The sequence below is a fragment of the Lissotriton vulgaris genome, chromosome 12 (genome assembly GCF_964263255.1).
Source record: "Lissotriton vulgaris chromosome 12, aLisVul1.2, whole genome shotgun sequence".
Taxonomy (NCBI): Eukaryota; Metazoa; Chordata; class Amphibia; order Caudata; family Salamandridae; genus Lissotriton; species Lissotriton vulgaris.
In genome coordinates, this window is record NC_141700.1 from 788679890 (window position 1) to 788693876 (window position 13987).

Genomic DNA, 13987 nt, shown 5'->3' on the forward strand with positions numbered 1-13987 from the left:
TTACCCCTCTTACACTTGCCAAAATGAGTTGCAATTTTTTCATATTAAAAGCATATTACATTGACACAATGACATTTCTTTTCCGCCTGTGTGTTCATGTGCTCTTCACCGTTGTGAGGGAGTTTGGACACCCTTTTTGCATTTTATTACACTACATCTCATATTTGTGATTGCTGAAACTACATGCCGACAAATGACCTTCTGTTGAATGTTTATGGTATGAAATACACTATGCCTTTTAATGTTTTTAACTAAATTATACCTTTGTATGAAACGTTCACCCAAGGCCACGACCAACCAGCCTGTGTGTCCTTGTTTCAGAGATATCTTCCGTAGTCTATGGCAGACCTAGTTACGATAACACAGCACTACATTGCATTGACTTCCTTTAGTTTCACTGGAGTACCGACCTGGCCAAGATGGCACCTTGTGTCTTCCCTGATGTATAGTATAGTTTTCCTCCTCCAAGACTTGATAGGTTTTGGGTGATTCAGAGACAGCTTGAAAGTCCTTTAGTGCCGATATCGGCAACCCCCCTGCTTAGCAGTAATTGGTCGCACTGCACAAAATAAACAGTCCACACAACTTTTGTTGGAAAACAGTTTTCTGCAGGTTTATTTCATACAAGAAGTGTGACAACGAGGTGGGTTAACTTACGGGCGATCCAAGGGCAGGCAGCGATGACTAACCAAATCTGCCCTACCCACCTGATGAGCCACACTGCGCCATGGCCAACCCAGTCGGTGCTACCTTTAATGTGGGGATTATCCCCCTTACATACCATGGACCACCAGTCCAAACTTTACTCATGGCTTTTTAGGGGCGGAGCGTTGCAAGGCCAGCCCCCGGTTGCTCAGACTTACAACCGTCCGAAGGACTAGCGGGGAGCTGACGTTTTCATCCAAGGTCCTGCCATAAAGACTCCCGAGGTTTGGCATAAGGCAGCCCTCAGTGCTCCTGAAAGGGTACCTCTTTGTACCAACCAGCCTCCGGATCACCTGGTAACTCTGCCAATGCCCAGGATGTGTCCACTATCATAACTCTGGTCTGGCCCACCACCATGGCATGCTTCATAACCACCTGCAACCTGCTGTTAGTCCTTCTGTATAGACCATTTCCTTATCTACCTCTGACATGTGTGCCCCGTCCCTATCGGGATACCATGTGGTGTTTACACGAAAGAGGCCACACCTTTTCTCTTCTTTGACCACAGCCTTGTTTATCCTTGAAGTTATTGCTTGGAGCCAACCAATACCCTTATCTCTCCCCACTGGCCGCCAATTGTATGGAAGCGCAGTGCCAACAGGATGAAAGGAGCATTTAAAACTACTGCTCTCTTCGTAACCACAGTTCTGTGTGATATAATCCATCGTGCACCATGTGCAAGATTACGCATTTACATTTGGGAGTTGATTTAGCCCTTGTTCACCCATTCCCCCTACTTGGCAAGTCCCAACTTTGAGGCTTCAAACTGATAACCATCTGCTGGCCAGCAAGAGAATTGTGGACCCCTGAGGAGGGTCAATGGGCAGGGACATGGTAGAGTCTTGTGATCGATGATACCCCCCCCCCCCCATCTGAGCAAGCACCTTGGCATGGCCCTCTCACCCATTGGAAACATATGACATGTATCGAATTGGAGCTTTGTCACGCCTTATGAGGCCGCCAGGTGGACCTCCCCAACTAAACCAACACAAGGGTGGATCTAACCACAGGGGGTGAGTCCCGAAGTCCCCTAAGGACACTCCAAATATTCAGCTACATCACATGTCCTTCTCGCCTGCACCCCCCTGACTGCGATCTTCAGATGCTGTGTCGCCATGCGGTGACCCCAACATGCATATATGGCCCATAGCCAGCTTTACTGCAGGTATCCCAAGGGCCGAGAAAGATGCCATGCTTTTGGAATGTGAGGACATAGAGTAAAATAATGGGCATATTTCCCTGCACCTTCCTGGATAGAAATGCAATATGTGCTCTGAAAATGTCAGCAATTGTGCCCCAACCCCATATTTCTCAACACTATTGGAGCCGCAGCACACTTTCTGGTATGTCAAACGAACACAATCCACCTGGCTGGATTGCCACAGAGTGCTTTTTTTGGGGGGGGGGGGGGGGGGGGGGCATGTATAAATACCTGTCCTGAGCCCACGGCACACCGGAAATGACGCCGCAGAGGCACCGGACATAGGTGGGACTCCCGTGGGAAGGGGTCCCGGCAGCTGGTCCGTGGGGGGTTCGGGTTCCTAATGCGGCACTAAGGGGGGCCGCCCTCTTACAGGGCCCACTGCATGCGCGGCGGACAGACGCATTTTCATGTCTCCTCAGCAGCTCTTCTGCTTCTCCCCGCTTTTGCCAAGAAGCACAAACCTCGTGCGCACCTTGGCCCCTCCCCCGGGCCGAAGCCAGGCATGGCTGCACAATGACGGTGACAGAGCCTGGGCGGCGCAGACCCCCTGGCTGAGAGGACCAGAGTGTGTGGGGCAGCAGCTGAGGGCACATTGAGCTGGGCTGGATTCAGCCAAAAACGAGATAACAAAACGGAGAAAGAACGAGGACGGACTTGGCTCCGTGGAGGTGTCTTTTCTGTTCATACGAGACCCAGGCTTATTGGTTTCACCAATGCTTGTCTAACGTCCAATTTCATATACAGGTGTGAAATGCAAACATCTTGCAAAGCGTCCTGGATATCTGGCGGCTGATGTAGGCAATGGATCCATGTGATGTGAGTAGCACGCCAGCCAGGGGTAACCTTACTGGGTCCAATTATAATCCATCAGCATAATATGTCCACTCCATCTGGACCCCTTTACCCAGGTGTGGCCCGTACATTCCCTGGTGAGGGGACTGGAGTCCATGTATGTCCGTCATCAAGACCCCCATGTTGTTCATATGTAGGACGTGGCCAGCAGTGGCATGAACCTGTAACCCGTACTCCCGTGGAGACCATCTGCTGTGGCACAGGTGATACATTTGCGCCGCACCTGTGTCTGCCAGATCAGGTGAGGGTGGTTCATGGGGACCAGCATTAGGATAAAGATATTGCAGCCTCTGGGCAGATGGTTGGGGGTGAGGGGTACTACACAGGACGGGGAGTCCCGGGGGCAGGGTAGGGGCGAGCAAGAAGTGCCAGGGACCAAGAGCTGTGCACCCCATGTTTGTTCGATGGGTGAGGGTGCGAGTCCTCAGCCATTGGCATCTTTGCTCCGAAGGGCAGAGCTGTGTAGAGGGCTCTGGCCTGGGGGTTTCCAGCTCGCACTCTCTTCCACTGTGTGATCCCAGCTTTCCACCAGTGTCCGTGTGAACAGAGACAAGAGATCGCGTGACACACGGCGGCACCCTGTGCGTGTGCGGGCCTGTATGATAAAAGACACTACAGTGTCCATGCAGGGATTGTCAATTTTCGGATGTATGACGTTACAACGCATACTTTTACCACGCATACCTTTACAACGCGGTATTTACAACGAATACCGTTACAACGCATAGCGCTTAGAGGTGCTGGATAGTGGTAAGTATAATTTTCTATTCCAACTCCAGTCCCCGTGGACACTAGGGAAGGTGTTGGATAGAAAATTAAACTTATTCCCTATCCTAGAGCGCCCCCCAGCGCAATGCGTTGTAATGGTATGCGTGGTAATGCCTGCGTTGTAATGGTAGTGCGTTGTAACAACTTCGTTGTAAACGTTGTATACCTCAATTTTCATCTGCAGCGTCACCGCAGCCGTCCGGTTGTCTGTTTCTTCATTCACCCGCACCAACACCAATCGCATAGTACTGTTTGTATTGTATTGTATTGTAATTGCATTTGTATAGCGCTTACTACCCCTGACGAGGTGTTGAAGCGCTTTTTTCAGTGAGTAGCACGCTACTCCGGGACCCATAGAGGATAAGTGTTGAATTAGTATAGTGAAACATGCAAGTACATTTCAAGTGGTGGATAGGTTAGTCAGTTATTTGGATTTGGAATGATAGCAGAAGGATAGAGGAGGAAAAAGGTTTGTATTTATAAAGCGTTTGTTACCCCTGATGGAGTGTTGAAGCACGCTACTCCGGAAACCCATAAAGGATTAGTGGTGAATTAGTATGGTGAAAAATGAAAGTAATTTGAGTGGTGGATATTAGTCAGTTACTTGGAGTGAGAAGGATAGCGGATGGATAGAAGGGGAAGAAAGGTTTGCATTCATATAGCACCTGTTACCCTTGATGGGTGTTGAAGCGTTTTTCTGTCGAGTAGCATGCTACTCCGGAACCCATAAAGGATTAGTGTTGAAAATTAGTATAGTGAAATATGAAGTAATGTGTAAAGCATTTCTTGTAAATATGCTGCAATTTTTCTCCTTGCCAAAACATGTATTCAGCTGCTGGAAAGGACTGCTTTACCTTGTCTTGCTAGGTCATAAATGTATCTATGGATGGGGATACATTTTTGAATGCATGTCACAGCCTTGCAACAGATGCATTAAGTGGAGACGTGTGGCTCAATGGTTAGAGCGGCAGACCCTGATGCAGAGCTCTGGCCCGAGACCAGGGTTCAATTCCCACCTCGGAGGGTCTTGGGCTCAATTTCCTCGGACCTGATAATTCTCACCTCGGTGCCTATTCTAATCATGGGCCCCATGCTGCAACTCTGGGCAATAGCTTGCCTAATCTCCACAACAGCCCCAGCAGCGCTTGGATGCCTGGTTTCACCTTGGGGGTGCCCAGGAGTGGGCATTTCACAGGGAAAATCCAGGAAAGGTTCCATAGTGGTATGTGCCAAGACACCTCAGGGTATAAGTGCGCTATACAAGTACGAATTCATTTTATTAACCCATTGGGAGTCTTGGGGCAGAATCTTACCTTAGAAGCACTACTGTGCCTTTAAGAGTGTTCTGTGGTGTGCTGACAAGACCTTGGTCCATTGGTTGGGCGCCATTGTTAATGCTCTGCAGCTGGTGAGCAGTGCCGCTGCCATAGGACAGGTTCAAAGATTCTCTAAAACAGGGAGGAGCTGATTAGAAACACATAAGGGTAGCGTGGGGCTTCCGGCCTTGTGTTTTGGATTCCTCCGCTAAGGATACCTCCAAGCTAGGCCGGTGCCCATCCCAATGTCCTGGAATGGACTGAACATACAATGGCCACCATAAATGTAAGGTAGCAGATTATACTGAGACTGCCCTGGTGTTTGTGTGTTGCTTGAATAAAGGAGAAAGGCTTTGTTTGCAGTGCTTGAAAGAAGTTCCAGAATCCAAGGGTTCGCCCGTGTGAATATAAATCCACTCTTGTACCTGTTGTTTTAGGCTGGAGACGTGTGGTACGAGACCGGATGTGGTGAGAAGTGCACGTGCCAAGGCCTGGGCATCATCCGCTGTGAGAACCACACCTGTCGGGAACAGGAGAGCTGCGGCCTGAAGGACGGGGTGTACGGCTGCCATCCCTTAGGTGAGAATCTGTGAGGGCCACGGGCCCCGCTACCAGTCCGCCTTCGTCACGAAAGGTCTTACAAAACATGGTAGGGCTTCCCGACATTGTGGAAGCGTGTGCTTGAACTGCTATAGAGAGGGTGTGAGATCATGATAAGTGCAACTCCTTGTGGCTGAGAGAGGAACTGCACGTCAGAGGAGACCACACCCCACTCCCACGCCCATTCCACCACTCCGCCCACTCCCACTCCCACTCCAGCACCCCGCCCTCCACCACTGGAGCACTTAGTAAATTATTCAAGGCTGTTATTTGGATGTGGAACAAATTGTGAGAGGCGGAAGGCTTCCAGCTCCCTTATTGTTTGTGTTACTTACAAAAGGTAGTAATGGTGGATAAAGTGGGGTAGTGTTGGGTGTTATTTTATTCAGCATCTTACTTCTGTTGACTTATAAGTACAGCAAATGCTCTAAGGAACCTTCTTGTTAAACAGCTCCCTCAAAGGGGGGATAAGGAAATAGAACAGGCGGTATTGATAGAGCATTGGTGTTATGATGCACGTGGCAATCTGCATGATAATCAGCCTTTTCCTTTCAGGATAGCTAGAGGACAACTTGGACAATGTGTGATAGTGCTAGAGTCATCTGGAGGATTCTGTGGAAAGCAGCTTCTGCTCTGGAGTTAGATTCACCATGATCCACTCTGTTCTTCTTTTCTAAGTCACTTTGTATACCTTGACCTCCTCATTCGCTCGAACTGCGCTCTCGTCACTACACACCCAATCTTACCCCTCCCTCACCTCCTGCCCATCCTTTGAAGGCTCACTGTGGCAGATACGTGGGTGGAGCTGATTCAATATCTACCCACTATATTTCATACCAATCTGCTTTAATACCTCTTCTGGCCCATGCTTCTATACACGACCCTCCTTACCTGACCGTTTGCATCTCAAGGAGTCTCACAGCTTTGGGGTCCTACTTTATGGAAATATTGAGAGCAAGGCTACTGCAGAGAACAGATTCTGATACGTGCTGCTTTCGCCATTCCACTTTCTCATATCATGCTCAGCGGAACACTTCCAGGGACTCCATATCACAATACGAGTTAGAGGGAACCACAACCTACCGTATGTCCTCTACACAACTATAAAAAAACTCACAAACAATACAGTAGTGAAAAAGCACTTTATCCTGATAGAAAAGTGCCCCTGTCAAACACTTTGAATGGAAAGGCCTCACCCACATCATTGTGGAATGCTTTATCATTGGCTTTCCTGTCCCATTTTGGTAGGACAAGGTGGTTTCGACCTTGGAGTGAGGGAGATACAAATAAATGGTACTGGAAAAGAGGGGGATCCAGAAATTTCAGTTTAAACTACACTCTGTGCATACCCAAAGGAATTACTTTTATTTCAGTGGCACACGGAGCAGGGTTAAAAAGAACAGTGGGTGTGTGCAGGGAGATTGTCTTCTGTCATCTTTTACAACAAGATGTTTCAGACACTTTATTAGCCCAAACAGGATATCGGGTCTTCATCAGGGTAAATTAGCATCCCCTTAAAACTCAGTGCAACATCTTTCATCCATGCAGAGAGTCAAGAATAAGTCTTAACTCTATCATCCAACCATATAGAATCAGGGATTAACATTCCACTGATCTTATTGGAGGTAGACCCTTTCTGTAGTCACATCCTCATCCAGAGGCAGTTCCCTCCGTTCCACTTGCTTCATCCTACGTGAGCGACAATTGACGTTGTCTCAATGTCAGGACCCAGACCCTTTAATGTGTTTGTTTCTTCCCTTCATATCTCTCTTTAGATCGAGAAAGCTGTTCGGCTTCTGGCGACCCCCATTACAGAACATTTGACAAAGCTAACTTCCACTTCATGGGAACCTGCACATATACCTTGACCAAAGTGTGCATTCCCTCTAGCGGCTTGCCCTTCTTCAGTGTGGACACCTCTAATGAGCATCGCGGCAACAATAAGTTTGTGTCCTATGTCAAATCGGTTCATGTGCAGGTGTACGAGCAACAGATCACCCTCATGAAGAGCCGGAGAGTCATTGTAAGTATTGAACCCATTGTTCTTCTAGAATAGAGTAATAAAAGAGGCTAGTGAAATGTAAAAGAATTATTAAATGCTCTACAATGTCTGCAATCTAGGATGCTTTTTAAATAAATTATTTAAACTCAGAGATCCCTTAAGTCAATGGAATCTTTAAAGGATTAAAGAATGCCCCAAGACCCAAAATTGTAAGGTATTTTAGAGAATTGTACAATAACAAGATCCAAGAACACTATAAAACCATCAAAGGACTATAAAATGTCCTAGATTCTAGAATTTTGTGGGATTGCTCAAGATTTCTATGATGTCTGATATCTTAGGTGTCTGTGTAATTTTATATAATGTGAAATATTCACGATGTAAGGAATTTTCTCAAAATTCTAAAACGTTTGAGATTCAGTAAGTATGTGAAATTGTTAAAAAGAAGAGAATTTCCTATGGCATTGTTAAAAATTCAAGGCTGACTAATAACTAAGAAGTCTACGCAATTAAAAAAATAATCTAGAGTGAGATATCCCACAGACTTGTAGAATTTTAAAGAATTTTATAAGTTCTGAGTTTCAAGGAGTGTATGGATTTAAAAAACTAAAAATCTTGAATGTGTGAGTTCCAGGAAGTCTTTTGATTTTTTAATGAATTCCAGGGTGCTTGTAGCATTGTACTGAATTATAGAATGGTCTGATATCAAACTCATGTTAAAGATTTATAAGTATTTCTAAAAACAAAAAAAATGTAATTTTTAAGAATTAAAGACCGTCTCACAGACAAAAAGTCGATGCAGCCATAAAGAATTATAGAATGCATGTTCAATAAAAAAGTATGCAGCTTGGTTGAATAATTTTAGTCTGTCTTAAATCTGTGATATCTGTGGGATGTATATGAATATGTGTTGTTTCTTCCCTATGATGCCACAGATACAGTGTGATCCAAAGTGAGGGCCACCTGCCCTGTAGTTCAGCACGAACCTCAAATGGGTCCGAGATTGAGCTGGTCAGGGTCAGTTCTTGCTAGCCCTCTTCTGTCACTGTTGCGTGGACTCTTTGATATCACCTTGTGTAGCGCGGGAGGGACTGAAACTCTGCATGGTAGAATGCCACACTTTTATAAATAATTTAAATCCATTGTCCTTTTTAGATTGGCCAGAGCCAAGCATTGTGAACCAGGACAGTCCTGCCTAGAGAGCACTGGGTCCTGCATGCATGAATGTACCTTTTAGAAACCTGACACTCCCTGCTGTTGTGCCAAACTCACCTGGTCCACTGCTTGTGAGTGATTCTGAGTGGCTCAGCCAATCACATGCTGATTCTTAGTTTAAATCCCATGCCTCGCCTTAACCGAAGAGTATTATCAAGAACGGCTGCCTATTTTTGCATATTATGCTCCCAGGCTGGACAGTTTTAATAATTCCCCTATAGGCAGTGACAGAGAGCCTGAAGCTACCCAAAAGCATGGACTGTTACCGCAGGAGAGCCCAACGTAGGCCTTGAGGGGTGGGTAGGGGATTATTGACAGATGTTCAGGATGCCCTTCTATATCGGATTGATTGAATGTAAATGTATTGTATGTGGATATCCTGAAAATAGTACATGGATGCAGCCCTCCTGGACTTTAGTTGGGCATGCCCGCCATCACTACTCCATGTCGTGTATGTTGACTGAGCCATCTGACTTATACAACTAAGTCATTTTAACCTTAGTGCTTATTAAGGATACTTGAGATGAGTGAAGTTGGACCAACTTGCCTTTGCCCACTTTGTGAAGTTTATCAAAAACATGGCCACCTATATTGACTTAACAATGATGGTAAAGTGGAAAGAGTTGAGCAAAATTCCTACAAAGTTTAGCTTTTCAAGGAAAGAAAACAGTCCAGCACAAAAAATGTCTTCTCAGGAAAAACTAGTCTTGTTCAAGCCTTATGAATTTCACATAACTCAGCCGGTGGGGCAAAAGGGCTGCACAGCTCTAGTGTATTTGTGTGTCACTGACTCTCCCTCAATAAGAGTTAAACCTTCAACATGGACCTATAGAAAGATCCAACTCCAAAAGGGAGATGTTTTCGGGGGACATTCAAAGGCTGTACAAAAGTCCCTCGTAATTCTTCGGAGCATGCTCAAATGCATAATTTGTTTGCTTGTATAGGCCATTGCAGACAGATATCAACCAAATTTAAATAAGTATCGGCCCAGACCCAGAAATGGACAGGGGATAAAAGCAACCCCAAAAGTATTTCAGATTTGTTTTGTCTCAAGTCTGGTGCAGCTTGAGTGGCTGCATCGCAGCGACCTTGGGATGCGCAACGGTGGAATCCATATGTCATATGGTTTGTTGTATCGCTTTGTGTGGGTTTTTCGCTTATTGGTGCTAGAGTCCCTAATTAAAGAGGATTACGCTCAATATAGCTGCTGATAGAATAGGTTACCAGTTAGGGTAGAATACATTCATATGTGGGTAGGTAAGGCAACCTGTCCTAGATTACCAAGTATAAAGCCAGAAGATAAACTCGGAATCTCTATTCCAGATACTTCAAAACCCTCTCAGGTTCTTTCAAACATCAAGTCAAGCCTTGATTGTCTCTTTCTTTTAACAGCTTAATGGCAAGAGAGTCAACCTACCCGTTCAGATTGGAGACCAGCTCACCATCCATCTGAGTGGCACCTTCGTCTTGCTTGAGACAGACTTTGGGCTCTGGGTGCGTTTTGATGGCAATCACCATGTGGATGTCTCAGTGCCATCGTCCTATGCTGGTTTGGTCTGCGGACTCGGAGGTAAGGCACTTTACAAACATACCGGGGATCATAGCTGGTCTGGAGCCTTACCAGAGAGATGATCTACAGTATTTGGACAAATAAATGCTCGTTGGTGTTGACATTTTATGTTGGCCTTTTGTCTGAGTGGGCAGACTCCAGGTCCACCGCCTCTTTGGCATTCTTGATTGTTTGATCTGAATTGTAAGGGAGCTAATAGTGGCTTCATATTGCTAAGAGTTAAGACCTTTGAAAGATGTGATGGAACATCACAGGTCAGGATCCTAGCAGGCATTTGTTAATCCATTGACTTGTGTGTGAATTTATGGGGACTGGAATATTTGTTGGGATGGTTACACATGGGTTGTCATGGCATTTGTCTCTTTTGGTTTTGGGATTGGTGAATTATGCGAGCTAATGGCATCTGGTTAAGCCTGTTTTCTGTTACTCATTAGATCTTCACTGTGTTTGTTCTGCAGGGTCTCTGAAGCATAATGAGAAAAAGTGTGCAATAATGTACATTCATTCATTAAAATGTATTGACCAATCAAAGAAATCCAAAAAGAATTTGCTGGATTGGATAGAAGTTTCAATAGTCCCTTGAAGTATGTTAGGTGAACATCCTAAAGAAAAGTTATGAATGCAGCTCCAGTGAATGAATTTGTAAATAAGTACCTAATTATCAGCCCATATTGATTGGACAAGCATACGTGTCCACGTATGTAGCTGAGATGTGTGCACATGGCTTGTGTCACTGAAGGGTACTTCTTCAGGGCTTACTACGATGACCCTTTGCAAACAATGCAGTAATCGAGTAAGATAGTTGAGATCTTGCCCGCTGAAAACATTTCCCATTCCTCCCCTTCTGTTTCTAAATGATGAATTGGGCTTTTTTCATCCCCTGCCAGGCAACTACAATGGAAATAGCACAGACGACAACCTGAAACCAGATGGCAGTGCTGCAAAGAATGTGACAGAGCTGGGGCAGAGCTGGGTGGTGGAGGAAACTCCTGAGTAAGTACTGTCCAGGCCCGGTCAATCCTGCTGATGGGAATTACACCTAGTAGTCACATCCATAGGCTGTACCCAGGGTTACGCTAATGGGCATTTCCATCGAACCCCACTAGGGGCGCTCTCATCAACCGCACATCAATAGCCACCCACCAGAGGCAACGTCCAGCCTTCCTGTGCCAAGGTCCCCATCATGGACAACTCTTACTGATTGTATGCCAGTAGCTCAGCCGTAGAAGCCCCCATAACTCCACACCAATTGCTCCTGTTAAGGCAGTAACTCATCACATACACCCCCCATTGGCTCCACACCCACCCCAAAAAATACAATTGTCCCCAGTCGCACAGCAGTATCTCCAACATGGACACATTCCATCTATCCCACTCTGACAGTGTCACGATGGACAACCTCCATCAATCCATGTTAACAGCCCGCCATGAACAACTCCCATCAGTAATACTCCCAACAGCCCCATCCTGGACAGCTCACACCAATCCAAAGCCAGGATCTCCACCAGTTTGTCTCCCACCAACCCCCCACTATCACTCCTGCAATGGAAAAATCACCCATGGAGAAAAATGAAGAGCTCTTACCAACTCCACTGCAGTAGGCAGTGCACTATCCCACGACAACAATGCCACAACGTTCAACTCCTATAGAACCCATGCTAAGAAGCGGAGGGTGCAAATCTCTCAACAATTACACCCCAGTAACTCCTCAAAGGACCGCGCTCTTCAATCCCACACCAATGACCCCCACAAGCCCACACCCTTAACCCAACTATAGAATCTCCCACCAACCACCCAAAGCAATCAGCCCTATCATAAACTTTCCAACTGTCCCATCCCATAGCATCATCGCAGAACATCTTTCTGCGGTCTTGCAATAAAAATGGCAGGAGCAGACAAACAGCCTACTATTAGACCGCAACAGTACCAGTGATGTACAATTGCCAACTCCAAGGACAAAAGGAGTGACACACATGCACAATCTATAGTTTATTGCATACATTCAGTCAATTATATCTCCTTTGTACATTGTATTGTTGCTCTATCTAGACAATCACTGACGTAGGAGTAACTCCAGTGTGCAGTCAACCCCTATGTACAGTCCATCTCCAACACTGACATTGATGTGTGTGCACATACAAGCAAATCCTGCATTTACACTCCGACTCCAAGGATAAAACCCACACGGATGTCAGAATCGTAATACATATCTGCAAACACACACTGTCTCCAACAAGGAATCCATCCACTCTCTCCAAACATTATTGTGTCTCTGTAAGGCTGGTGAGGCTGAGGGAGGATCTGTACCACCTCAGGTGCACCAGCCATGTGATGCATGCACTGCTGTCACTACATGTATCTGATCTACAGAGACATCAATCTGTTAGCACATTTCAATTTTCCCCAGTAGACAGATACATTCCTTGTCTTTTCTGAGATGAATATCCCAGCTTTGTCTTTGCTTGATTCTGAGGTGATTTTTTTCTCTGTGTTGCGTCTTTTCCACAGGTGTACGCATAATGGAGGGCTCAACACACCCTGTGACCCACTCATCATACAAGATGCTTCTAAACCTACCAGTTGTGGATTCATTAAAGACCCTCAGGGTAAGGTCAACCAAAGAGGTAAAGTCCTTACAGCTGTGAATTGTGGTGGCTTAGTGTGTTCCATGGACAGAGGTGAGCCGTGTAGTGGAGCGGCCCTGAGACCGGAGTATCCCATAGTCCAGAAGGACATACATACGAAAGTTGGCCATATAACAAAAGGGTCCATTACTCAAAAATTGATGGGTGTAGGCTTGGGACCGAGTGCTTGTCAAGATCATTCATTCCAATCCTTGGGCAGGAGTTTGTTGGATTTTTCAGTTTAGATGGATCAACATCCTCCCTGTCATCTGTTCCTTCTCTGTCCACAACTCTTCTGCTTCTTCCTTACTCCCTTTTCTGATCTTCCCTTCTCTCTTGGGGTCTGCTATTTTTTCTTTCCTCTGTTTCCCTCGCATTATCCCCAGCACTCATTACGATATTTTCCAATATTTACCTTCCTTGAGTCCTTTCTCTGCCATTTTTCTCCCTCCTCTAACTCTTACATTCTCTATCTCTTTGCCTTTTAGGTGTCTTCAAGGCCTGCCATGACAAGGTCCCGCCAGAAGACTTCTTCGAGAACTGTGTTTATGACCAGTGTGGCACTGATGGGGACACAGTAGCCCTCTGCTTCTCCCTGCAATCCTATGCTGACCTCTGCGCCCAGAAAGGGGTCACGAACATTGTTTGGCGGAACAGTACCTTCTGCCGTAAGTAGCTCTACATGGTTTTAGGTCCTTTCTAAAATCAAGTTTCACACTCACCTTTTTGTTTGACATCAATTCATCACAAGCTTGATCTCAAAGCTAAAGAACTAAAATCAGAGTTCTCATTTTCTGCTGGTGATAAGATGCCAGTCCCCTCACTTCCATGTTAGTGACATCACAGTTATTTCATAGTGACATTACAGTGCTCGCATTGTCTCCATCTAGTGACATCATAGTTATCACATAGTGACATCACAGTGCTCACATTGTCTCCATCTAGTGACATCACAGTTATCACATAGTGACATCACAGTGCTCACATTGTCTCAATCTAGTGACATCACAGTTATGTCATAGTGACATTATAGTGATGAAATAAGAAATATAGTGAGTGAGCGAACATATTTCTTAATTGGTGAATGAGTAAATGAAATAAGAAGGAGAGTGAGTGAGTGGGTTTAAAAAA

General features: G+C 45.7%; 1 protein-coding gene across 1 annotated transcript in view; it reads left to right on the forward strand.

The window, feature by feature from the left end:
- LOC147678728 (IgGFc-binding protein-like) overlaps positions 1–13987 on the forward strand; it is a 247706-nt gene that overhangs the window by 175733 nt on the left and 57986 nt on the right. Inside the window, exons 69-74 of the mRNA XM_086946187.1 lie at positions 5283–5424; positions 7221–7468; positions 10055–10232; positions 11120–11225; positions 12741–12838; positions 13345–13524. Of these exons, the coding sequence (XP_086802313.1) occupies positions 5283–5424; positions 7221–7468; positions 10055–10232; positions 11120–11225; positions 12741–12838; positions 13345–13524 (952 nt within the window). The remainder of the gene's footprint in view (positions 1–5282; positions 5425–7220; positions 7469–10054; positions 10233–11119; positions 11226–12740; positions 12839–13344; positions 13525–13987) is intronic.